The following is a 23,338-nucleotide window of genomic DNA, read 5'->3' as shown; positions in this document are numbered from 1 at the left end:
ACGGCAGAAGGCCAAGACCAAGAAGAAAGCCCTCCTCCAGAGGCTTGCATAGGCTGCCGGGGGCACAGGACCTGGCAGGGGTGAGGAGCAGAGCCTGCAGGGGTGAGGAGGCCGCAGAGCCTGGGGCCTGGCGGGCCTGCCTGCAGTAGGCCTGGCTAGGAGCACAGGGGGGGCTCTCGGAGCTTTGTTCTTAATGACTGTTGACTCACAACAGCAACCCTGGGCCGTGTGCGAGGCAGAGCATAGGGTCAAGCAAAGATCACAAAGATCAAGCCTTAACATTCCAAGGATCGCCTCTCTGAGCGATACCTAGGTTCTGTCCTTCCAGATCTTTCTCCACATAGTACACACACAAGTGTTTTCAACCAGCGTGACCTCTCAGTGCACATACCGTTCTGTTGGGTGAACAAGCTCTACCTTTTCACTTCTGTAAAAGTAAAAGGTCTCATCTGATGCCCAGACCCGATTCAAAGGACCAGGAAGTATCCTTCACTGCCCTTTGCTGAAGCCCCTGGTACATCCGGCTGCAGAGGAAGGTTGTAGCAGGAGGTGGGTGGTGTCGCCCTTGCACTCTGGGGACCCCCCACACACACCCAGAATTTGCTGCCCTAAATGCTTCTAGAACCTTCTCTGTGTCCCTAAGAGCCCTCACACCCTACTCTTGGGACCCCAATCCCTGGAAACTGGTTGCAGCTGCCATTCAAGGAGCCCTTGACGTCTGGGCCTATCAATCTATGGTTCTCTTGAGTCCTGGGAGAGGGATGCTTGTACCCATTTCACAGAACAGCCTACTGAGTCTGAGAAAACACACTTGCCCAAAGTCACACTGCTCAAAGCTGTAGCAGAAGCCAAATTCACTTAGAAGTCAGCCACCTCCAGAGACCTCCCCACCCCCAGCCCTGCCCTTCCTCCCATCCTCTCTACCCTTCCTCCCCCAGGTAGTCCCACACTGTCACCCCAAAGACCTCTCCCCCCGACGCCTGGGTGGCTCAGTCGGCTGGGTGTCTGCCTTTGGCTCAGGTCATGATCCCAGGGTCCTGGGATCGAGTGCCACATTGGGCTCACTGCTCAGTGGGGAACCTGCTTCTCCCTCTCCTCCCTGCTCCTACTTTCTCTATCTCTGTTGCTATCTCTCTCTCAAAGTCCCCTACGATTATTAAAAAAAAAAAAAAAGACCTCTCCCCCTTAAACTCCCACCCAATCCTTTCTACCTAGAGTGTTCTAGGTCACCCCCTTCCTTAGTCCCTAAATAATGCCCCCAGTCCTCAGCCTCTTTCTCAAGAGCCCACAACCACCCCTGGGTCCTTCCAGTTCTCTCTCAGCCCCCTCAAGGACTCCAATCTTGCTCATGTGTGTTCAGACGACCCCCCACCCCAAATAAAAGCTTCAAGGATTCCCAATCTTGCACCTTTGTTTCCACAAGGAATCCAAATCCCACTGATTCACAGGCCCTTTGAGACACCCTTTGTGGGGAGGCGATGGGGTGCGTGTCAAGGTCCTTGCTCCAAGAAAGTAGTTTCCTTTGAGGTTTTGAAGGTGACAAGGAGAGAAAGCAAGAGTCTGACCACAGCTTCAGCTACAGCTGCAGAAGGGAGAGAAGGAAGTGGAAAAAAAAGGTTGCCTTTTCTCAGCAGAGGTTCTGTAGACACTGGTCTAAAGTTGAGAGCAAGAAAGGGGAGGCAGGGCTTACCTCCAGCGGGGTGTTCCTACAGGGGCTCCAGCCTCAACTGGCTCACGGAGGGCACATAGAAAACTGAAATTCTGGGGCACCTGAGTGGCTCAGTCGGTTGGGTGTCTGCCTTCGGCTCAGGTCATGATCCCAGGGTCCTGGGGTCGAGCCCCGCATCAGGCTCCCTGCTCAGCGGGGGAGCCTGTTTCTCTCTCTCCCTCTGCTCTGCCTACTTATGATCTCTTTCTCTCTCAAATAAAATAAAATCTTAAAAAAAAAAAGAAAACTGAAATTTTTTTTTTTTTTTTTGAGAGGGAGAGACGGGGGGCAGGGGGGTAAGAGCAGAGGAAGAGAGAGAATCTTAAGCTCCAACTCAGGGCACCATGCAGGGCTCGATCTCACAACCCTGAGATCATGACCTGAGCCGAAATCAAGAGTCAGACGCTTAACCAACTGAGCCACCCAGGCGCCCCTGCAATTCTTAAGGTTTTTAAATAGGGAGATTTATTCTGGAAAGGGAAAACTACATAGACAGGGAGCAAATCCTTGGTGGGCAAGGGAGAGGAAGGGATGGCCTAGGAAGGAGGGGAGAGCAAGAGACTTTGGGGGAGGGGCAACAGAACTGTATCTTGATTGTGGTTACATGACTGATTCATCAAAATTCATAGAACTGTAACCAAAAAGCAGACTGTGTGAGTTAAAGAACAAATTTAGAAATTTTTAAAAGGGGATTTCATGTGAGTAGATTTCCATTTCTCTCTAAAAAATGAACTTAGGGGCGCCTGGGTGGCTTAGTCATTGAGCGTCTGCCTTTGGCTCGGGTCCTGGGATCAAGCCCTGCGTCGGGCTCCCTGCTCAGCAGGAAGCCTGCTCTCCTCCCACTCCCCCTGCTTATGTTCCCTCTCTCTCTCTCAAATAAATAGATAAAATCTTTAAAAAATGAAATAAAATAATAAATGAACTTAGTGGGGCGCCTGGGTAGCTCAGTCGATTGAGCATCCAACTCTTGATTTTGGTTCAGGTCATAATCTCAGGGTCATGGGATCGAGCCCCTCATTGGGCTCCTTGTGTGGTGGGTGACGGGGAGTCGGCTTGAGATTCTCTCTCTCTCTCTCTCTCCCTCTGCCCCTCCCTCACCTCTCTCAAATAAATCTTTTTTTTTTTTTTAAGATTTTATTTATTTGAGAGAGATCAGAGAGAGAAAGAGAGCACAAGCAGAGGGGAGGGACAGAGGGAGAAGCAGACCCCCTGCTGAGCAAGGAGCTGACTCAGGGCTCCATCCCAGGACCCTGGGATCATGACCTGGGCCACAGGCAGGCACCCCTCAAACATAAATCTTTTTTAAAAATCCACCTAGTGATTCCACTCCTAGGAATATACTCAGGAACACTGAAAACCTGTCCATGCAAAAACTTACATGAAGGCACTAATCACATTAGCCAAAGAGTAGAAAAAACACAAATGTCCATCAAGTGATGAATGGACAAACAGAACCTGGCATGTTCACACAGTGGAATATTATTCAGCCATAAAAATGAAGTACTGATACCTGCTACGATGTGGATGAACTTTGAAAAACAGTATGCCAAGTGAAAAGCCAGACACAAAAGGTCACCTACTGTATGATCCCTACTATATAAAATGTACAGATAGGCAAATCCATAGAGACAGGAAGTAAATGAGTGATTGCCAAGGGGCTGGAGGGAGGAGGGAATGGGGAGTGACTAAACCAGGACTAAGGGTCCTGGTTTACTATGGGGTGCGGGGGATGAAAATGTTCTAGAATTAGTGGTGATGGATGCACAACCTTGTCAATCACTGAATTTTACACTTTAAAGGGTTCATTTTATAGTATGTCAGTTGCATTTCAGTTTTTTTCTTTTTTTTTTTTTTTTGAGAGAGAGAGAAAGCGTGCACACTCAAGAGGAGGGGGGAAGGGCAGAAGGAGACAGAGAGAGAAAAAAAAATCTCAAGCAGTCTCCACACCCAGCATGGAGCCCGACGTGGGGCTCTGTCTCAGGACCCTGAGATCACGACCTGAGTCAAAACCAAGAGTTTTACGCTCAACTGACCCAACTACCCAGGCGCACCTCCCCCCAGTTTTTTTTTAAATCAGGAGATCTGGGGTGCCTGGGTGGCTCAGATGGTTAAGCATCTGCCTTTGGCTCAGGTCATGATCTCAGGGTCCTGGGATCCAGCCCCATATCAGGCTCACTGCTCAGTGGGGAGCCTGTTTCTCCCTCTCCCTCTGCTGCTCCCCCTGCTTGTGCGCTCTCTGTCAAATAAAATCTAAAAAAAAAGGAAAAGAAGAAAGAAAGAAAGAGAGAGAGAGAGAAAGAAAGAAAGAAAGAAAGAAAGAAAGAAAGAAAGAAGAAAGAAAGAAAGAAAGAAAGAGAAAGAAAGAAAAGAGAAAGAAAGAAAGAAAAAAGAAAAGAAAGAGAAGATCTGACATCATCAGAGACCCCACCTAGTTGCTTCTCCCAGGCTGGCTCTCAAAAGCATGTGGATTTAGACCACACTGATCTAGAACTGTGGGGGTCACCATAGAAAGAACTAAAAGCAGAAACAGTTCAGAAGATCCTTCGGAGAAAAGGGAACTTTTTTTACCACGCTGGTAGATACGGAAACTGGAGCAGTAATTTGACGATATCTAGTCAAAGCTAAAGATATGCCAACCCCCTGGCCTCACAATCTCACTCCAGTGACACACACACCCAACCGCGCTCAAGAAAACAACTAGAATGTTCACAGGTTCACAGTATGGGGCGCCTGGCTGGCCTAGTCAGAAGAACACGTGACTCTTGATCTCGTGAGTTCGAGCCCCACGTTGGGTGTAGAGATTACTTAAAGATAAAAATCTTTAAAAATAAGGGGGTGGGGCGCCTGGGTGGCTCAGTCGCCTTCGGCTCAGGTCATGATCCCAGGGTCCCGGGCTCGAGTCCCATGTCAGGCTCTCTGCTCAGCCGGGAGACTCCTTCTCCCTCTGCCTACCACTCCCCCTGCTTGTACGTGCTCTCTCTCTCCGTCAAATAAATAAAATCTTAAAAAATAAAATAAAATAAAAGCCTGGGCTTGCTAGCTGCGTTTTCCAAAAGGAAGGAAGGGAGGGAGGAAGAAAGTAAGTTAGTTCACAGCAGCTCTATTTGTAATACCTGTAGCTGGGAATGATGGAAAAGCTTGTCAACAGTATAACAGATGAATTGTGGGCCACGCACAGTGGAGTGAAAAGGAAGGAATCATCTGCCCAGTACATGAGTCCACGCAGCATGATTCCACTTCTCTATAGTAAATAAGCAAAACTGTGTTGTTTGAAATCAGGATAGTGGTTATCTTTGGGGAGGCCATGTCTGGGTCCTGCTAGGGACTGATAGATAGTATTCTGTTTCTGACCTGAATACTAGCTACAAGTGCGTATGCACCATTTATAAAAATTCATTTCACCAAACACTTGAGTTGTGTACATTACGTATGTTATGCCCCCGTAAAAACTTACTGAAATTCACAGCAATAACAAAGAGATGTGCTTGGCAATTTGGCAACATCTACCAAATTCATAAATTCCACTTCTAGGAACTTATCTAGGAACTAAACTCATGGAAAATTATAGATATGCTAGACCCTTCCGTGCAACACTGTTTAGAAAAGACTGGAAACAACCTCCATGTTGGTCAGTGGAAAACTAGTTAAATCTTTATGGACTGAATTGAAATAGTCTTCAAAATATATTCTTGGGGCCCCTAGCTGGCTCAGTCGGAAGAGCATGAGACTCTTGATCTCGGGGTCGTGAGTTTGAGTCCCATGTTGGGTGAAGAGATTACTTAAATGAATACGTTTAAATATGTATTCTTTATTATCTCAATAAGAAAATAAATTATGAAAGTTAAAAATCAGAGCATTCTGATTCAAAAATTGTTATGTGAAACAAGAAAGATAAAAAAATATTGTTAGTCATCTGCTATCCTTTCTATTAAAAAGAAAAACAGTTTGTACATATTTGCCTAAATCTATTTAAATTTCTCCCTGGAAAGAAATACAGGCTGCCTGTGAGGAGGCGAACTTGGTGGAAGAAAGACTCGTGTTTAGCATATAACATCTTGTACATTTAGAATTTTGTATCCTATGAGTATATCGCCAAAACTTAAAAATAAACAAAATGTGCAAAAGACCAAGAAAAAAAAAAAAAACCTGGGGAGAGGCACTAAGGGTGAAAAGGTGTTGGACAGCTTTCTGTCATAAGCTGTTCTGTACAAGTAATTTGTTGATTATTTTGAATTTAAAAAATGGTTTTTTAAAAAGATTTTATTTATTTATTTGACAGAGAGAGAGAGAGAGAGAGAGAGAGCGCAAGCGCACAAGCAGGGGGAAGGGCAGAGAGAGAAGCAGACTCCCCGCGGAGCAGGGAGCCCGATGCGGGGCTGGATCCCAGGACCCTGGGATCATGACCTGAGCTGAAGGCAGACGCTTAACGACTGAGCCACCCAGGCGCCCCTAAAAAATGTTTTTAACTAGAATTTAATGAAAATTTGAAAAGAGAAAAAAATTAAAATTCGAAATGTTTTCAAACATGCAGCCCCCAGAGATCTACAAATTTATCCTACGCTTTCATAAACCAGGTCTCCACCTCTAGCCAGTAGGGGACAGTATATTACCATAATTATAAGCTTGGATTCAGACACCCATGGATGCAAATTCCAACCCTATCGCAGATAACAATTATAAACTCTGCACAAAACAGAAAACAATTACATAAAGGCACTGGAAAGTGAAAAAAGCAGCCAGAAACTGGAAGGAAATTGACACTTGATAAAAAAGAAATGGGTCGCTTGGGTGGTTCAGTAGTTGAGCATCAGACTCTTGATTTCAGCTCAGGCCATGATCTCAGGGTCTTGAGATCTAGCGGGACATCAGGTTCCCCGCTGGGCGTGGAACCTGTTTAAAAAAAGGCGGGGGGCATCAGGTTCCCCGCTGGGCGGTGCCTGTTTAAAAAAAGGGGGGGACGGGGGCAGGTTCTAGTACGTGCTGGGAGGGGCAGCTAAAACTAAAACACCAGGGGAAAATCCAGTCTTCCTGGCTTGAAGCACCAGAGCAACAGGAAATTAAGGTATAAATCTGGAAAAGAGATCCAGGGTGGGGGCACTCCAAATATTTTTATATAAACTCTGCTCAAATATCTAGCTGACCCCCGAACCACACCTGCATGGGGTACACTCCAAAAAGCCCAGCTAAGCCTAAAAAATGTGAACTGAAATTTGAGGTACAAATTTTATAGGAGAGTTTTACAGAGATTACAGTTGGAGTTTACCAAGTTAAAGGGCTGCTCAGGAAAAAAGTAATTGATGCTCTTCAGAGGAACATAATGGACTCCAGAGTTTTTACAGTGTATCCAGGATACACTCTAACATTACTCAAAATTAAAAAAAAAAACAAATAGGAAAATATGACCCATTCTTAATAGAAAAGGCAGTTAAATGAGACCAGCAGTTACCTGAGACCAACACCAAAATGACCCATATACTGGAATAAGACACACACACACACACACACACACACACACACACACAGATGTAAAAAATAGCTGTTAAAACTATGCTCAAGAACCTAAAAGAAAATGTTTCTACTGAATAAGAAGGAATCTTGGTATAGAAATAAAACAATAAAAAAGAATAGAATAGGGGCACCTGGGTGGCTCAGTTGGTTAAGCATCTGCCTATAGCTCAGGTCATGATCCCAGGGTCCTGGGATCGAGCCCCTCGTCGGGCTCCCTGCTCAGTGGGAAGCCTGCTTCTCCCTCTCCCTCTGCCGCTCCCCCTGCTTGTGCGTGAGTGTACGCTCTCTCTCTCTGTCAAATAAATAAATAAAATCTTTTTAAAAAATAGAAATTCTAGAATGAATAAATGAATTTAGCAAGTTCACAGGATACAAGGTTAATACACAAAATTAATGGTATTTTATAGTATAGAGGCAAGAAATTGGAACATGAAATTTACAAAAATAACTTCATTTACCATACCACAAAAACCAGAAAATACTTAGAGATAAATTTGATAAAAGATTTAACACCTTTACTGACAACTACAAAACACTGCTGAGAAACTGCCAACATTTGTATCTCCAGAGAAATACACTATGTTCATGGATTGGAAAATATAATATTGTTAAGATGTCAGTTCTCCCCACTTTGTTCTATAGGTTTGCAGTCTCACCCTGGGTTGTTTCCATCTCTTTCCCCAAGAAGGAAAACAAAAATAACCAAATATGGGGGATTTATTACTTGACTTATATTTTCTTTTCTATTTTAGTTGCTTAAGATTTTTTTTAACTAATAGGCTTTATTATTTTTTTTTAATTTATTTGTCAGAGAGAGAGAGAGAACACAAGCAGGGGGAACAGCAGGCAGAGGGAGCAGGCTCCCCACTGAGCAAAGAGCCCGATGTGGGACTCCATCTCAGGACCCTGGGATCATGACCTGAGCCAAAGGCAGACACTTAACTGACTGAGCCATCTAGGCATCCGAAAAAGGTTTTAAAGAGCAGTTTTGGGTTTACAGAAAATGAGAAAAGTACAGAGAGTTCCCATGTATACCCCCTTTACCCCACCCCGTTTCCCCTCTTATTAACATCTTGCTTTAGTGTGGTACTTTGTTGTAATTGGTAAGCCAACCCTGATTCTTTCTTTCTTTCTTTTTTTATTTCTTTCTTTTTTTTTTTTTTCAGAGAGAGAGGGGGAGAGGTGGGCAGGGAAAAGGGAGAGGGAGAGAATCTCAAGCAGGCTCCATGCCCAGCACAGAGCCCAACCTAGGGTTTGATCTCACAACCCTGAAATCATGACCTGAGCCAAAATCAAGAGTCACACACTTAACCCTGAGCCATCCAGGTGACCCTTATTTATCTAAGAGAGAGAGAGAGAGAACGTGTGCATGTGTGCACATGCAAATAGGGGAGGGGCAGAGGGAGAGGGAGAGAATCTCAAGCCGACTCCCCATTGAGCGTGGAGCCCGATGGAGGGCTCCATCTCACGACCCTGAGATCATGACCTGGGCAAAATCAAGAGTCAGATGAGTAACCAACTGAGCCATCCAGGCGCCCCTCTAGAGGAGATTTTAACGAGTAGGTCTCATGGGGCTGCAGAAGGAATAAATGCCTATAATATCCTGTCCTTCTGCCCCTGCCCAACTCAGCAGCAGAGAGACTCTGTTATAACCCAAGATGGCGCACATCTATTCCTCTCCCCAGGACCCTCCAAGAACGCCCAGCTCACTGAGAGTAAATTCTGTCCCCGTCTCTCTGGGTCTCTGCCTCTAGTGACCTTGTCCTACCACAAAGAGACCTGAGGACCTGTCCATAAGACCCTGTATGACGCGATCCCATTCACCCCACTTCCCGCCCCCCCCCCCCCCCCCGCCACTTGCTGACTCCATTCCAGCCCCATTGGCCTCCTGGCTGGTCTTCCCACACACACACACGGGACACATTCTGGGTTCAGGGCCCCTTCTGTTTCCGCCGCCCCGCTGGCTCTCCCACCAGGGCTCCCCAGGGCTGACTTCCTCCTCTGCTCACCAGTGCGGCCCCTCCCAGCCACTCAGCAGAGCGTTGCCATCCTGTGCTATCCAGAGGGCAGACAGAGCCTTCTCTCTGGCTTGTTCACAGCTGGGTCCAGGCTGCTAGTTTTATTTTCTGCCCCAGGAATGCCCTCAAAGCCTGCCAACACCCAGAGCCCCTTCTCCAAATGCCTGATGCAAGCCCAGCCGCAGCCCCCAATTCCTCCCCCAGGCCCCTGTCACCCCCTAAGAGACACACAGACAAGGCCCCAGCACTGAAGTTTACTGCCTCCCTGGCAGAGAGGAGGCATTCTGGGCGCAGTGCCCGCGGGCGGGCGGGCGAGTCAGGGGCCGGCGGCGGGGGGTTTCTCTGCTGTATGTGTGCGGCTCAGGTGAGGCGAGCTGGGTATGGGGGGCCCTGGGCTGGGCGATTCTGCCAGTGAGAAACGGATTGTTCACGTACGCTTTGGGTCTATGAGACCCCCGGGGCCAGGGTGGGAAGGGCTGGGAGGGACTGCAGTGTCTTGGAGAAGTTGACCTGGTGGGTCCCTGAGAGCTCAGGGGCAGAGGGACACGGGGTGCGGGCGTCCACACCCTGCAGGTCCAGATGGGGAGAGGGGCCTGACCATGGGGGGCCCCTCCTCGGGTCGTCCCCTGGGGCGACAAGGCTGTAGTGGGCACACGGGGGCTCAGAGTTCGTCGTGGTGACGGGTCAGGTCCTCGCCGTAGTTGGTGGCCTGGCTACCCACGAACATGTTCCAGTTACTCAGGATCTCGGCCTTGCTCAAACGCCCATCCTGGAGGGAGGGTCAGAGGGCAGCAGAGGTGACAGGGGGCCCTGCCTGGGAGACTCCTCTCTGACCCTTAGTATGCCCCCCCCACCCCGGGGGTCTCTGTCCCTCCCTTTCCCCCACCCCCACCCTCCATCTCTGTGTCCCTGGCCCAAGAGGGCCCCAGGGCAGCTCCAGGCCCGGTCCCGCCCGTCTGCACAGCCGGCCCCCGGCACGCACCTTGTCCGTGTCACTCTCGTGCAGCAGGTGGTTGGCTTCCACCAGCGGCTGGTCCTGGGCGGGGGGCAGCACCCAGTGGCCCACCTCACTGCCGTCCAGCCGCCCGTCCTTGTTCAGATCGCGGAAGTCCCGGAACTGCTCCCGCTCCGTCTGCACCCAGGCCGGCTCCTCCTCCCCGGGCTCGGCCGAGTACAGATCCGCTGGGGCGGGCGACGGGGGCAACGTCAGACGGTTCCAAGCCGGCGGGCACCCCAGGGCTCCGTCCCCGCCCTGACGCCGCCCCCCCCCCAGGCCACTGCACCTGCTCTCCCACCTCGGTCTCCTCTTCTGTTGGAACAGGACTAAGAGCGACACCGCACTAACAGGTGATCGCCTTGCTACAGGGAAAGGGACTTGATGGATTGATCATTTCCTCGACGGGCTGTCAATTCGTTTGCCTGAGACGCACCTGAAATGCTGTGTGCCCCACGGGCGCAGGCCATGTGAGCAGATACTAAAAAGCCACCCTTAGGACAGCTCACCTCACTTTAAGACGCTCCCTCGGGACGCCTGGGTGGCTCAGTCGGTTAAGCGCCTGCCTTCGGCTCAGGTCATGATCCCAGGGTCCCGGGATCGAGCCCCACATTGGGTTCCCTGCTCAGCAGGGAGCCTGCTTCTCCCTCTCCCTCTGCCCCTCCCCCTACTTGTGCTCTCTCTCTCTCTCTCTCAAATAAATAAATAAAATCTTTAAAAGAAAAAAGTGTAAAAGTCTTTTTATACCAGATGTAAAACCACGATAAATAGTACAGAATGCCTTCCTCCCCTTACGGACCAGGCCAGGGAGCTGTTACAAGGATGTCACCAAAGATGGAGTAGGCCCTGGACACTCAGTCAGCCTTCTAGAACAGTGAGTGCAGAGCCTCTTTTTTTTTTTTCCCTAATGGTCCTAAGTCATTATTTCTCACAGGAAATGATGGCAAGAGTAGATGGGAGTTGTGTAGGTTTTTTTAAATTGTGGAGAAAAAATTAAAGATTAAATACATAGGTTTAAACATAAAAAAAATATGGGGCACCTGGCTGGCTCAGTCGTTAAGCGTCTGCCTTCAGCTCAGGTCATGATCCCAGAGTCCTGGGATCGAGCCTGCGTCTGCCTCTCTGCTCAGCGGGGAGCCTGCTTCTCCCTCTCCCACTTCCCCTGCTTGTGCTCTCTCTCAAATAAATAAATAAAATCTTTTTTAAAAAACATTAAAAAAAGATTTAAATAAATAAATAAGCTTTAAATTTTTTTTTTAATTGTGGTAAAAAGCACATAACATAAAGTCCACCATTAGTGGCATTTAATACATTCACAATGTTGTACAACAACCACATCAATCCAGAACATTTTCATCCTCCTGAAAGGAGACTCCTTTCCCATTAAGAAGTGACCTCCTATGCCCCCACCCCCCCTCCAGCCCTGGGCAACCGGTAATCTAATTCCTGTCTCTATGAATTTTCCTATCCTGAACACTTCCTGTAAACGGAGTCATACAATATTGTGGTCCTTTGTGTCTGGCTTCTTTCACTTGGCATAGTGTTTATTTTTGTATTAAAGTGTAGCTGACACACAATGTTACATTAGTTTGGGGTGTCATAGTGACTTAGCATAAGGTTTTGAAGATCTACCCACATCGTAGCCTCTATGAGTACTTCCTCCCTTTTTATGGCTGAATATCATCCCATTGTATGGGTCTCCCACCTTCTGTTTAGCATTCATCCGCTAGGGGCATCTGTGCTGACTAGATGTCATTGTATGAGCTGGGTGCTCTATTACGGCCCCCTCCTTTTTTTTTTTAAATTTTATTTATTTATTTGTCAGAGAGAGAGAGAGAGCACAAGCAGGGGGAACAGCAGAGGGAGAGAAGCAGGCTCTCCGCTGAGCAGGGAGCCCGACTTGGGGCTCGATCCCAGGACCCCGGGTTCATGACCTGAGCCGAAGGCAGACGCTTAACGACTGAGCCTTTAAAGCAGGGGTCTTAATGGGGACCGGGCATCATGGATGGGCCTGGGGGTGTCCTGGAGCCCCATGAGCAAGCTGCTTTTCCCCCACAGGGAAAGGAAGCAGCCTAGGGGGCAGGGTGGGACACTAGGCTTGGCGTGGACTGCCATCCTGCTCCACCTCAGCCAAGTATCTACCCCTCAGGCCTCAGCTTCCTCATCTGTGAAATGGGGCAATAATATCCATCTTGTCAGTTGATATGTGGATTAAGGGAATTTACAAGTTGTTAACCACTTAGAACAGAGTCTAGCGTGTGGTAACAATGTGTCAGCTGCTGCAATTACTCAGTGGGGATGCTTGAATTCTGACCAAAAAAAAAAAAAAAAAAAAAAGACTTCTATCTTCCTCACAGATGTAAGAAAGATAAATTATGCTTAAATAAAAATGTCTTGCCTGCGCGTTTGTTCCGTAAAAACATGCTATAGAAAAATGTTTTCAAACTCGTAAAAATATCCATGTTTAACAGCTTTCCCCTCAACCAAATTCTTTGCTGCCTGAGGACAGGGGTAGAGGCAGGGCCAAGGGGAAATTTGGGGGTATCACGAGGGCCCCCCAAATTCTGAGTAACAGGAGACACAGCCTTTGTTGTGCAAATGCAGGTTCAAGACAAGCTCCCTGACTTCCCGAACGAACGCAACCACTGCAGCCCCTGAGGCCTGATTTTGTAGATACTCCAGACTCTCCCAGGTAGGAACCTAGTCTGTGACATTCTCCGCTGTATCCTCAACCACAAACATGCAGTAGGTGCTCAGTACGTGTTTCCTGGGCCTGGCACGTAGTAGGTGCTTGATAAAGATTTGCTATGCCCAACAAATATACATAATAAATGTTTGCTGGGCCCAACACACGGTGGGTGATCGATAAATACGTTTAGGGCCCAGCACACAGTAGGTGCTCAATTAATGTTTGGTGGCTACATGAATTCAATCAGGTGCCCCTGCCCCTGCTTCAGAGGGCTGTTGCTCTCCTATGAGGGATATGCATTGGGCTGCTTGGGGGAGGACAGGCGTCCTCAGGGAGGGGATCAGGTCCCACTCACCGATGTACTCATCCACTTGGACGTAGCCATCTTTGTTCTTGTCCAGATCCTCCAGGGTTTCCTGGGGGAAAGAGAGGCATTGGGGCTGGCTCCCGAGGAGGGCTGGCCCCCTGCGGTTGGGATGGGAGGTTCTCTTAGGGAATCGGAATTGGGCTTCGCTGCATGGCCAGGCAACAGAGCAGTCTCAATGGGGTCTACGACAGGTAGGGGTGGGGGTAGGGGTTGGGTGGCTTTCTGGGGCGTATAATGATGCAGGCCCTACCTGCCCTTGGTGCGTGGGGGCCAGGGAACCCAGATATCCTGTGATGCACAGGTTGCTTCCACCCAAGGAGACCTGTCCTGCATCCCCCACACTTTTCTCACACCCAACAGCACACACTCTCCAAGGGCTGAAGTGTCTTCCCAGTTAGCAGAGCCTAGATCCTAGCTCCGTTTTACACATGAGTGTGACATACTTGGTGGACCATTGTGACACGCGCTCAGTACCTCTGCTCTTGGTTTTCTCCCCACTTCTTGAGCAAACAGCTTCTGTTCCCCACTTTTTTAAAGATTTATTTATTTATTATTGGGGGGAGTGAGGACAGAGGGAGAGGGTAAGCGGACTCCCCACTGAGTGTGGAGCCCAAGGTGGGGCTCAATCTCATGACCCTGAAATCTTGACCTGAGCCAAAATCAAGAGTCAGACGCTTAACCGACTGGCTTAACCACCCAGGCGCCCCTGTTCCCCACTTTTATATTCAAACTCACTCACTGTAATATGGTGCAGGGTCTGAGAGTGCACTATGCCTTCTTCACAGAGAAAGCTCCAACATTTAAGGGTTGCCAGAAAAAATACAGGATGCTCACTTACATTCAACTTTCAGATGAACAACTAATAATTCTTTAGTATAAGGATGTCCCACACAATATCTGGAACATACTTATACTACAGGACACAGTTACATTTGAATTTCAGATAATTTTTTTAAGCATAAGTATGTCCCAAATATTGTGTGGGACATACTTATACTAAAAAAAAAAATTTAGGGGCGCCTGGGTGGCTCAGTCGTTAAGCGTCTGCCTTCGGCTCAGGTCATGATCCCAGGGTCCTGGGATCGAGCCCCACATCGGGCTCCTGGCTCAGCGGGGAGCCTGCTTCTCCCTCTCCCACTCCCTCTGCTTGTGTTCCCTCTCTCCCTGTGTCTCTCTCTCTGTCAAAAAATAAATAAAATCTTAAAAAAATAAATAAAAATAAATAAAAAAAATAATTTATTTGTCTATATTATTTGTTATAAATTCAAGTATAATTCAATGCCCTTTGTTATTTGCTAAACCTGGTAACTACAGCACTTATATTAAAATTCTTGTTATTTCTTATAAGTGACTTTCCATTATTTTTTTTTATTAGGCTCCATGCCCAATGTGCAGCTTGAACTTATGACTCTGAGATCAGGAGTCACATGCTCTACTGATTGAGCCAGCCAGATGCCCCCTATAAGTGACTTTCCTTTAGTTTCCCCTTTCTATAGTATAGTTGGGGCTAACAGTAATGGTTTGAAGTCCTGTGTCGGGGGGTTACACTCGATATCCATGAATGTGAAAGATGACAGGAGAGTTTAGACAAGGGCTCTGCAAACTCTTTCCATAAAGGGCCAGAGAGGAAATAGTTCTGGCTTTGCGTGCCATATAGTCTCTGTTGAACTGATAGAACTCTCTCTGGTTGTGGCACATGGAAGCCTAGGGGCGTGGCTGTGTTGCAATAAAACTTTATTTGCAAAAACAAGCTGTGGGCTGGATTTGGCTGCGGGTTAGATAGTTTGCTGACCCCTGGTGTGGACCATGGATTCAACTGCCAGGGTTCAAATCTGGGCTGGGCCACTTCTGGTCTGGGTGATCTCAGGCAAGTCCCCTCACCTCTCTGTGCCTGGTGTCCTCATCTATAAAATGAAGATGATAGGGCACCAGGGTGGCTCAGCACGTTAAGCGTCTGCCTTCGGCTCAAGTAATGATCCCAGGGTCCTGGGTTTGAGCACCGCATCGGGTTCCCTGTTCAGCAGGGAGTCTGCTTCTCCCTCTGCCCCTCCCCCTGCTTATGCTCTCTCTCTCTCTCTCTCAAATAAATAAAATCTTTTTTTTAAAAAGATTTTTATTTATTTATTGGTCAGAGAGAGAGCAGACGCCCAACCGACTGAGCCACCCAGGCGCCCCTCAAATAAATAAAATATTTAAAAAATAATAATAAAGGGGCGCCTGGGTGGCTCAGTCATTAAGCATCTGCCTTCAGCTCAGGTCATGATCCCGGGGTCCTGGGATCGAGCCCCGCATCGGGCTCCCTGCTCCGCGGGAAGCCTGCTTCTCCCTCTCCCTCTCCCCCTGCTTGTGTTCCCTCTCTCGCTGTGTCTCTCTCTGTCAAATAAATAAATAAAATCTTAAAAAAAAAAAAAAATAAATAAATAAATAAATAATAAAATAAAATAAAATGAAGATGATAGCCCACCCCCATAGGGTCACCATGATGACCCAATCAAGCTAATACTCAGGTAAAGGTGTTACCACAGTGCCCCTGGTACGCAGGACACACTCAATCAGGGTCTGTTAAATAATTTCAACTCAGGGGGCCCCTGGCTGGCTCAGTGAGTAGAGCATGCGACTCTTGATCTTGGGGGTTGTAAGTTCGAGCCCCACGTTGGATGTAGAGATTACTTAAAAAATAAAATCTTGGGCGCCTGGGTGGCTCAGTTGGTTAAGCGACTGCCTTCAGCTCAGGTCATGATCCTGGAGTCCCAGGATCGAGTCCCACATCAGGCTCCCTGCTCAGCAGGGTGTCTGCTTCTCCCTCTGATCCTCTTCCCTCTCGTGCTCTCTGTCTCTCATTCTCTCTCTCTCAAATAAATAAATAAAATCTTTAAAAAAATAAAATAAATAAATAAAATAAAATAAAATCTTAAAAAAAAAAACTCAACTCAGGAGAGTAAAGGGTATAATGACATTATTCGCTATAAAGGAGGGACATTGGGCCTTGGAGGATGGGGAGTCTAGAGGGTTCGAGAAGGTCGGGTTAATGACATCTCTCCTCTCCAGATCGTAGTCATCTCTGGAATGGGCTGGACGCCCCACCTCAACGGTGCACACATCAAGTCAGTAAAATGCCTGAGAAATATCTAAAACAACTGCAAATGCATATCCTAGTGGGACCAGTGATTCCACCGCTAGAAGTGGTGTAGCTATATTGACGCGTGCATGTAATGTGACATAATGAGCATTTATCACCAGTCAGTTCTGCAGTTTTACATGTATTAACTCATCTAGTCCCTAAAACCAGCCTTGATGTAGGAACAATTATCAGTACTACCATTTTATAGACGAGGAACAGGTCCAGAGAGGTTAAGTAATTTGCCCAGGGTCACACAGCCAGGAAGCTGCCGGGCTGGGATTTGAACCCAGGCCTTCTTCTGGCCTCAGAGCCCTTGATCCTAACAGGCTTGCCATAGACCCTCAAACCAGCTCTGGAAATGGAGCTACAAGAGAGGGGTTGGGGAATAAGGTCGAGGAGATGAGGAAGGCAGAGGATTATCCACCTTTTTTGCATCCTTTGGGCATTTAAACACATCAGTATGTTAAGCTGTTTTAGACATACAACTACATTTTAAAAATAATTTGTGGGGATGCCTGGGTGGCTCAGTCGGATAAGTGTGTGTCTTCAGCTCAGGTCATGGATCGAGCCCCACATTGGGCTTCCCGCTCAGTGGGAAGCCTGCTTCTCCCTCGCTCTCTGCCTGCCGCTCCCTCTGCTTGTGCGCTCTCTCTCTCACAAATAAATAAATGAAATTTAAAATAATTAGTGAAAAGTTAGGCATGGGAGAAATGGGTATAAATCCTTCCACGAAGAGTGAACCCTTATGTGAACTGTGGACTTTGGATGGTGATGTGTCAGTCTAGGTCCATCCATTGTAATGAGTGTCCCCACTCTGGGGCAGGATGTTGATGTGGGGGACGCTGTGTGAGTGTGGGGGCAAGGGGGATGTGGGAAATCTGGGGACCTTTTGCTCAATATGGCTGTGAACCTAAACCTGCTCTAAAAATTAAGGTCAGGGGCGCCTGGGTGGCTCAGTCGTTAAATGTCTGCCTTCGGCTCAGGTCATGATCCCAGGGTCCTGGGATCGAGTCCCACATCAGGTTCCCTGCCCGGCAGGAAGCCTGTTTCTCTCTCTCCCACTGCCCTTGCTTGTGTTCCTGCTCTCGCTATCTCTGTCTCTGTCAAATAAATAAATAAAATCTTTAAAAAATAAAAATAAAAATAAAAATAAAAATAAAAATTAAGGTCAGGGGCATCTGGCTGGCTCAGTTGGTGGAGAATGTGACTCTTGATCTTGGGGTTGTGGGTTTGAGCCCCACATTGGGTCTGGAGATCACTTAAAAATAAAATCTTGGGCACCTGGGTGGTTCAGTCAGTGAAGCATCTGCCTTCAGCTTGGGACATGATCCCAGGGTCCTGGGATCAAGTCCCCAAGCCCCGCATTGGGCTCCCTGCTCAGTGGGGAGTCTGCTTCTCCCTCTCCCTCTGTATGTGCTCTTTATCTCTCTCTCTCTCTCTCAAATAAATAAATAAAATATTTAAATAAATAAATAAAATTAAAATGCCTGGGTGGCTCAGTCGGTTGCGCATCCGGCTCTTGGTTTCCACTTGGGTCATGGTCTCAGGGTTGTGGGATTGAGCCCTGCATGGGGCTCCATGCTTAGTGTGGATCTGCTTGAGGTTCTCTCTCTCCCTCTGCCTCTGCCCCTCCCCCCCTCACAATCTCTCTCTGTCTCTCAAAAAAAAAAAAAAAAAACAACCTTCCACTATAAAATGGAGAAGAAATTGGAATTGGCACAAAAATTATAAAGGAATAGGAAGAAGATGGGCCAGCGGAAGTGGCCTCAGGGTAGATACTCCATGTATGGGGTTGGGGTTTTCCTGGGGTTCAGCCAGGACTGGGGCTCCCCGAGGCACTTCTGGGGAATGTGTTTTCAGGCTGAGGGCCCGGACTCCAAATGTGAGCACATGAAGGGGAAAGCAGGACCAGGAGAGATCAGACACTGGGAGGTCTGGTGTTGGGCAGCAGAGAGGTTGCCCTCCACTGATCTGTTTGCGGGCTGGGTTCCCTGGGGAAGGTGCTAGAAGACCAGGTGACTGGATCCCCCAAGGTAAGCACTAGAAGGCTGGCCCTGACATCAGAAGCCTGGGTCCCAGGACGGGGGATGGGAAGTGGAGAAGTCTCCTCGGGCCTGAACTCACCGCAATCACGATGTCCCGCATGTGAGGGAACTCTTCGGGGTGCAAGAAGGCTGTCAGCTCCTCCCGAGTGGCCATCGAGTCCCCGTCCTGGTCCGCCACCCGGAAACGCCGCTCATCCCGAGCCAGCATCTTCTTGTAGGTCTCGGCGTCCTCCACATCGTGAAATTCTTCACCTGGGGAAGGGAGGGAATCTCATTCAGCTGTGCTTTAATGGAGGGAACACAGGGCAGGTTGAGGGAAAAGACAAAGGATCCAGCTCGGTGGAGTCAGGGCAAGAAGGCCTCCACAGAACTGGTAATAATTAATATATATTCATTGTTTGTATACATTAGCAACCTTGTTGCGAGAGCTTATTATATGCGAAGCTCTTTACCTACAAAATTGCATTTAATTCTCACAAAAAAGCAAGTCAAGAGAGTTTTTTCATTTATTCTCATTTTATGAAGGAGAAAACAGATTCCCATAGAGAGGAAACAACCAGCCCAAAGTCACGTAGCCAGGAATGATGAACTTTGAGTGGACACTGGCCCTTTGGGCCCCAAGGCCACCCTCTGGTGCAGTAAGTTATACTGACTCAGGTTATAGGACAAAGAGGAGAAGGGCGTTTTCAACAAAGGAAAGGGTATGAGTGGAATGTGGAGGTTTGAAGAGCTCCTGAGTTCAGGGAAACTACAGAAGATCCATATGACTGGTCAGAAAATGCAGAAAAACAAAGCCAGAGGGGTGGGCCAGGCTGGGCTGAGAAGCTGGGAGTCTCCTCTGGAGACCCTGGGGAGCCATGAAGGGCTGTGAGCAGGGGAGGATCAGGGTCAACTCTGGGTGTGGAAAGACCCCTCTGGGGATATATGAGGGACAGGCTGGAGGAGTGTGGAGGAAGGGTCCAGGAGGGAGAGAACAAGAGCTGTGGGGATCGAAGGGCTGGAGCATGGGGACAGACAGAAGGGAAAGCAGTCAGGGGATGGGGTAAATAGATTTGAGGTTCTTTTTTTTTTTTTTTTAAGATTTTATTCATTTGATAGAGAGAGAGAGAGCACAAGCAGGGAGAGCCGCAGAGGGAGAGGGAGAAGCAGGCTCCCCGCTGAGCAGGGGGCCCGATGCGGGGCTCGATCCCAGGACCCCGGGATCATGACCTGAGCCGAAGGCAGATGCTTAACCAACTGAGCCACCCAGGCGCCCCAGGATTTGGGGTTCTGTCAGAGATCAACGGTCAGGATGACAGGGCATGGGAGGTAGATGTCCCTGGTCAAGGATCCCCCAGTCACGGTAACGGAGGTCGTGGATGCGAGTGAGAAGCCAGATATCAGGGATTGCGAGTTTCGGGGTGATGGGGTACTGGAAGTGGGTAGAACTTGATCAAGGGTTGGAAGTCAAAGGTTAGGGATTCTGTTTCACAGGCTAACGGTTCTCAGGATGAAGCTGTCAGAAAGGTCAGGGTCACAGTGTGTGTGTTTTGGGAGGAGCAGGAGTCGGGGTCTCGCCGCGTACCCGGCGCGTAGTGGCCATAGGTGGCGTTGCGCAGCTCCTCCCAACCCACACGCCCGTCGCGGTCCGTGTCGTACGTGCTCCAGGCCGCGCTCACCGAGTCCCGTATGTGCCGCTGCTGCGTGTGCGCGATCCAAGCACGGAGCTCGGCCAGCGACACCCAGCCGTCCCCATCCCCTGCACGGTCCATGCGGTCCACGATGCGCCTGCGAGTCGGGGCGGGGCATACGTCAGTCCCGGACTCCGCCCACCCCGGAGACCCGCCTTCGCCCAGGCTCCGCCCCTCACACGGAACCACGCCCCCACTCGAGACACACCCCCATATAGGGTTGATAAAGTGGTCCCAGAGCCGCCCGCACGGAGGGGGCAGCTGTCAATCCCGGGGCCACGCCCAGGGCAGCGCTCCGCCCCTCAATCCAGACCCAGAGGGCCTACGGCTGGCGCCGCGGTCCTCCACACGCCCTGGTTGGGGGGAAGGACCTACGGCAATCCAGGGCCACACCCTCCACCCTGACTGCGCCCCTGGAGCCTCACTTGTCCCATCTCTCGTTTGTCCGAGTTGGGGTGGGGGCAGGGAGGCAGTGTCACACCGCGCCCCTCGCCCACAGGTCCCCTATCCCGTGACTCTCTCTGATGGCCACGGCCACGCACACACCCGACCTCTCGCAGTTTCAGGCGCGGCGGGTCTTCAGGCCATCCCCTCCAACCCGCCCCCTGCCCCGCCTGCCTGGCTGCGCGGGCCTGTTTCAGGCCCCTCTCCCTCCAGCCCCACCCTATGCTGCGTCCCGCCCCTTTCCCCTACTTTTTCCGGACTGTGCGCTAGAACCATCACCCGCAACCCTGCGGGCTTGGCCTCCATCAGTCCCTTCCCCATGCTCCGGCCGGATCTTCTGCATCGTGCCGTCGCCTATGAAGCCCCTGAAGGCCCTTCCTCGCGCACCTTCTCTCGGGCCCCTCCTGTCTGCTCCCAGGCCCCCGCCTGCGGCCACTCCCCGCCACCGGTTTGGATTCTTACCCAACTGCTCACAGAGCCCACAGGGAGCGCTCCTCTCGGTCACCGTCCTTAAGCCCCGCAACCCAGTTCCCAGGGTCGACTCCGACACGGTCGTGCCCAGGTCGCCGCCCCCTCCCGCGCCAGGCTGTGTCTGCTCCGATCGGTCTGGAGCTGGAGTCCCCGGACTCACACGCTACCCTGAGGTTCAAGCTGTTGTCAAGAGCGTGGGCTCCACGGCCAGATATTCTAGGTTCAAATCCTGCCACCTCCTCTTGCTGGCTGTGTGACCGTGGGCAAGTCACTTAAAAAAGAAACAAACCTCTCTGTGCCTCAGTTTACCCCTCAGTAAAATGGAGGATAAATAATAGAACCTACCCTGCAGCGTGGTTGTGGGGGTTAAATAAATTAACCCTTGTAAAGCACTTGGAACAGTGCCAGGCGTTGTAGTAATGCTATGCCAAATGCATTAGCCTCTCACACTGCCTTTCCTCCTCCCTCCCTCCTTCACCCAACCCCATCCGTGCACAGTCTCCCAAAGCAGACCCAGTCACCACCACTCTCCCCCTGATCTAGTCATCATCGTCTCCTGTCTTCCATCTGGACGGCTGCAGTTGCCTCTCCACCAGCTCCCTGCTTCTTGCTCCCTATAGGCTGTTCCCCGAAAGGCAACCAGAAGGATTCTGATGAAACCTAAGTCAGCTCACGTCCTCCCTCTGCTTAGAGCCCTCCCATGGCTCTCCTCTCCCTCAGAGAAACGCTGAAATCTTCACTGTGGCCTGAAGGCCCTGACCTCTTTGTTCCGTCTCTGCCATCACCTTCCACCTTCTCCTCTTCGTTCACTGGGTTCCAGCCACACGGGCCTCACTGTTCCTCAAATATCAGGCCCGCTCCTGCCTCAGGGCCTTTGCACTTACAGTTCCCTCTGCCTGGAATGCTATTCCCCCATATAGCCACATTGCTCAAATATTACCTTCTCACTGAGACCTCCCTTCACTTCCCTGTTTAAAATTACAACCCTGAGTCCTCCCCTCCATCTCTCTCCTACCCCAGACGGGCTCGGCTTTCCTCTGGGCTGAGCTGGTCGAATTCCTTGGCCACTTCCTGTCCCAGGAAAGCCTCATGGTCGTATTGGAAGTTCCCGTGGGCGTCATCATGAGGGGCCTCGCTCAGGGGCGCCGCCTGGTGCACCCTCCCCTGGCCATGAGGGCCTGCGTCAGGGGATGGCTTGCCCTGGGCCCCGCGCCTGAGCAGCAACATCAGCAGCAGAAGTGATGGTCGCCACATCATCAGTCCCTAGGGAGGGGTGGAGGCTAGGAGTTAGGGGTCACAGGAAAAAGAACAGAGACAGGACAGGAGAATTGGGGGTGGGGATGGAGAGACCGAAGACAAGACAGAGAGATGGTAGCTGGCCACAAAGTTTAGGGCTCAAGAAAGGCCGGGGGGTGGGAAAAAGGGGGGCGGGGTTCTCAGAGGTAAAACCAGAGGTAGGGACTGAATCTTCTGAGGGAGTCCCAGAACGGTGCCAGAGCCGCTGGTGGGAGGTTTCAAGGGAGAGACGTGGCGCACTTCCCACGCAAAGTGTGGGGCGGGGTCGTGGCCAGAGAGCAATCATGCAGGCGCCCAGGCGTTATTTGCAGCCCGGACCCAATTTCCCGACCCGAGAGAACCCGAACCGTTCTCCCTGGGCAAGCCACCCGCCCTCGCCTCCCTTTACCAGTTTCGCCAGCTTCACTTCTCTCTACACAGTCCGCTCTGCGTTCTCCGAAAAGATGCCCAATTTGGCTGCTCTCCAGCCAGACCCCGCCTCCAGCAGCGCAGAGGCCCCGCCCTCCAGCCAATGAGCGCTCATAAGGACCCCCCCGGGGGCGGGGCCGGTGAGCTCCACGAGGGCCGCGGGCGTCCCACGCCACGTCCACAGAGAAGAGCGCGGCCCCAGAGGTTCCGCCCGCCCCTTCCCAGGGCAGGCGGGTGGGCGGCCCCGGAGAGACTCGGATGCCCAGAACTACAACTCCCGGCAGGCATCGCAGCGCCCTGCCGGACCACCGACCACCTCCAGCTGTTCTATTTCCCAAGCCTCTTGGGCGGTGGTTTGGGTTTTTTTGGAGGGTTTTCTTTTTATTTTTAAGTTTATTTATTTTATTAAGTAATCTCTACACCGATGGTGGAGCTGGAGCTCACGACCGTAAGATCAGGAGTCGCATGCTCTTCCGACTGAGCCAGCCAGGCGCCCAGGGAGGTGTATTTTTATCTTTCCCTTTGTCAGCATGGTTTAAGAAAGAAGGGAACCAAGGGGCCAGGGGAGGCAACCCCTTCCCTCAAAGAGGGAACAATGC

The 23,338-nt window shown here is 50.1% G+C and overlaps 1 protein-coding gene across 2 annotated transcripts; it reads right to left on the bottom strand.

Moving 5' to 3' along the window:
- Positions 1 to 9,472: 9,472 nt before the first annotated feature.
- On the bottom strand, positions 9,473 to 22,883 carry RCN3 (reticulocalbin 3). 2 transcript variants are annotated; one of them, XM_078063797.1, is made up of 7 exons: positions 22,720 to 22,883; positions 22,051 to 22,315; positions 20,015 to 20,217; positions 18,530 to 18,702; positions 13,273 to 13,333; positions 10,217 to 10,416; positions 9,473 to 10,003 (listed from the first exon to the last, which is right to left on the bottom strand). In XM_078063797.1, the coding sequence occupies exons 2-7, from the start codon at positions 22,290 to 22,292 to the stop codon at positions 9,896 to 9,898; spliced, it is 987 nt and encodes a 328-aa protein (XP_077919923.1). In that variant the 5' UTR covers positions 22,293 to 22,315; positions 22,720 to 22,883; the 3' UTR covers positions 9,473 to 9,895. The 2 variants fall into 2 exon arrangements, with proteins under 2 accessions (XP_077919923.1, XP_035924125.1); XM_036068232.2 differs by having other exon boundaries at positions 22,051 to 22,298; positions 22,720 to 22,881.
- Between the last annotated feature and the right edge of the window lie 455 nt (positions 22,884 to 23,338).

Source organism: Halichoerus grypus, chromosome 15 (assembly GCF_964656455.1).
Source record: "Halichoerus grypus chromosome 15, mHalGry1.hap1.1, whole genome shotgun sequence".
Lineage (NCBI taxonomy): Eukaryota > Metazoa > Chordata > Mammalia > Carnivora > Phocidae > Halichoerus > Halichoerus grypus.
This window is presented reverse-complemented; position numbering and strand designations above follow the sequence as displayed.

Coding starts and splice junctions, on each gene's coding strand:
- RCN3 (XM_078063797.1), bottom strand. CDS start 22,292: ATGATGTGGCGACCATCACTTCTGCTGCTGATGTTGCTGCTCAGGCGC. Junction 20,218..22,050: donor GAAAGCCGAGCCCGTCTGGG/GTAGGAGAGAGA, acceptor CCCGACTCGCAG/GCGCATCGTGGACCGCATGG. Junction 10,004..10,216: donor ACGAGAGTGACACGGACAAG/GTGCGTGCCGGG, acceptor CCCTCCCTCCAG/GATGGGCGTTTGAGCAAGGC.